Source organism: Arachis ipaensis, chromosome B03 (genome assembly GCF_000816755.2).
Source record: "Arachis ipaensis cultivar K30076 chromosome B03, Araip1.1, whole genome shotgun sequence".
In the NCBI taxonomy this organism is placed as follows: Eukaryota; Viridiplantae; Streptophyta; class Magnoliopsida; order Fabales; family Fabaceae; genus Arachis; species Arachis ipaensis.
Genome location: NC_029787.2, coordinates 71,537,344 through 71,539,300, shown reverse-complemented (window position 1 = coordinate 71,539,300; position 1,957 = coordinate 71,537,344). Strand labels below are relative to the sequence as shown.

Sequence of the window (1,957 nt, the reverse complement as noted above, 5' to 3'; positions counted from 1 at the left end):
TAAAAAATATAAAATAAATTTGTTTTCAATTATTTTAAATTAATTTTCTATTTCTTCCTAACATATTTGTAATAAACAAATAATACTTTTACTTATTTTTCGGAGGTAATAATATTCAGTTCAATTTTTCCATAAAATTTATATCTTATAATGTAAAAGTAGGGTATTAATTTTCATTTAAGACTTGTGTCTAAATTTTTCATTGAAAACAAAACTTTAAATTAACTTACGTCATTCATAATGTTGTTTCGTCTTTATTAACTTTAACTACAACGTCAATAAATAGAGCTTATCCATCTTTCACCATAATTTTGAACACCTGGTTTCAGAGAAACAAAGGTACATGGAATTTTGACTATGTTCCTTAAATATATTATCTTGCGGTCTATTTATTTCAGGGCGGACAGTAATGAAGATGGAAGAATTACAAGGGTGGAAGTGCAAGAGGTAAGAAAATTTGAGGTGACGAAGAAAATTAATATAGAGTCATGTTTTAAGTTATCATCCATAATTTTTTTATTTCGTACAAATTTGTTTTTAATTTTTTTTTTTCTTTTTGACAAACTAATGTCTGAACTTTCAAAATAATATACAAATAAATCCTAATAAAATAAAAATCATCAGTTTTAATTTTTTTTTTCTAAACAATAATATAGTTGCACAATTAAATGATTTAAAAATTAAAATAATGGAGACTAATTAAAATTTTTTTTATTAAAAATTAATTTATTCCAAATTAATAAAAATCAATTTAAGATATTACTTATATTCATATATTCAGGCACAGTCGCACAGTCGTCATTGACCCCTTTCGACTACGTTTTTGAAGCGTAATGAGAAAAAACGTGGTCAAAATTCTAATTAATTGTTACTCTCATAAAAGTGTGGCCATTAATTTTTTTACCATTTTTTTAAAATATGACAAAAAAAATGTGGTCAAATTTTTAATTAATGGCCACTATTATAAAAGTGTGACCATTAACTTTTTTTAACTACATTTTTAAAACGTAAAAAAAAATGTAGCAAAAGATTTTATTTCTTGTAGTGGAATAATGAATACTGGTTTCGAAGTATTTAGTTTGTTAACACGCACGCATCTGTCAAAGAGAAATATCATTGGACGTGGTAAAGAGAGACACGAGAAAAGCTGAATAAAATAGGGTTAAAAAATTGGAAAAAAAAAAAAAAAAACGAATGACCTAGTATGGTAACAGTATCTAAAAGTCTTTGGAGAAAAGACAGAGAACGTTGCCACTGAAAATGTTATTAAAATAGCTAAACATGGTAAATGATACTCCTTTTTTGTCTATTCGGTATCAACTAAAATACAAATTAATATAAAAATCAGTGATTAAAATTAATTATTAATATAAAATATATATTAAAAATAATTTAAATAATACATATATTTATATATAAATATATAACAACTAATTTTAATTGTTAATTTTAATATATAAATAGTATTTTTAAATTTATTATAATTGTTATTGTGAACTGTCTAGCGCTAGAGTAACAATAAAATTCGATTAATAAATATAATCAAAATATTCTCGAAACTACATATAAAACTATGATTATATATAAAATGGTAGGCCAATAACACGTGAGATTCTTATTTTGGTCTCGAAATAAGATTTGAGCTTTTCTCTTTTTGGACAAAACATAGATTCGAGCTAGAATATTTCTTGTTACTATGGGGGCTTCTCTAGTGGTGTATTGCTAATTTGCTACATATCTTTTGTTTGTGGGTTGGGCTTCAAAGAATTATGTTAATAATTCAGCTGCTACATATAAATGTACGATAACCCACTAACAAGTAACAACTGCAGCTGAGGCTTTAGCTAAGTGGTCCATCATCATCTTTCTCAATATGCTAAATGATTCAAGTCTCACTAGAGACAGTAGATGAATCCTTAATTAGAATGTGTGTGAGTTGTGTGAACTGTGAACTGTG

At 25.4% G+C, this 1,957-nt stretch overlaps 1 protein-coding gene across 3 annotated transcripts in view; it reads left to right on the top strand.

Annotated features, from left to right (window-relative positions):
• LOC107630596 (respiratory burst oxidase homolog protein E) overlaps positions 1-1,957 on the top strand; it is an 11,052-nt gene that overhangs the window by 3,451 nt on the left and 5,644 nt on the right. For 2 of the 3 annotated variants that reach the window (XM_021118963.1, XM_021118962.1), the window contains exon 3: positions 399-462. In XM_021118963.1, the coding sequence (XP_020974622.1) occupies positions 399-462 (64 nt within the window). The remainder of the gene's footprint in view (positions 1-398; positions 463-1,957) is intronic. The other variant, XM_016333792.2, reaches the window with a different exon arrangement.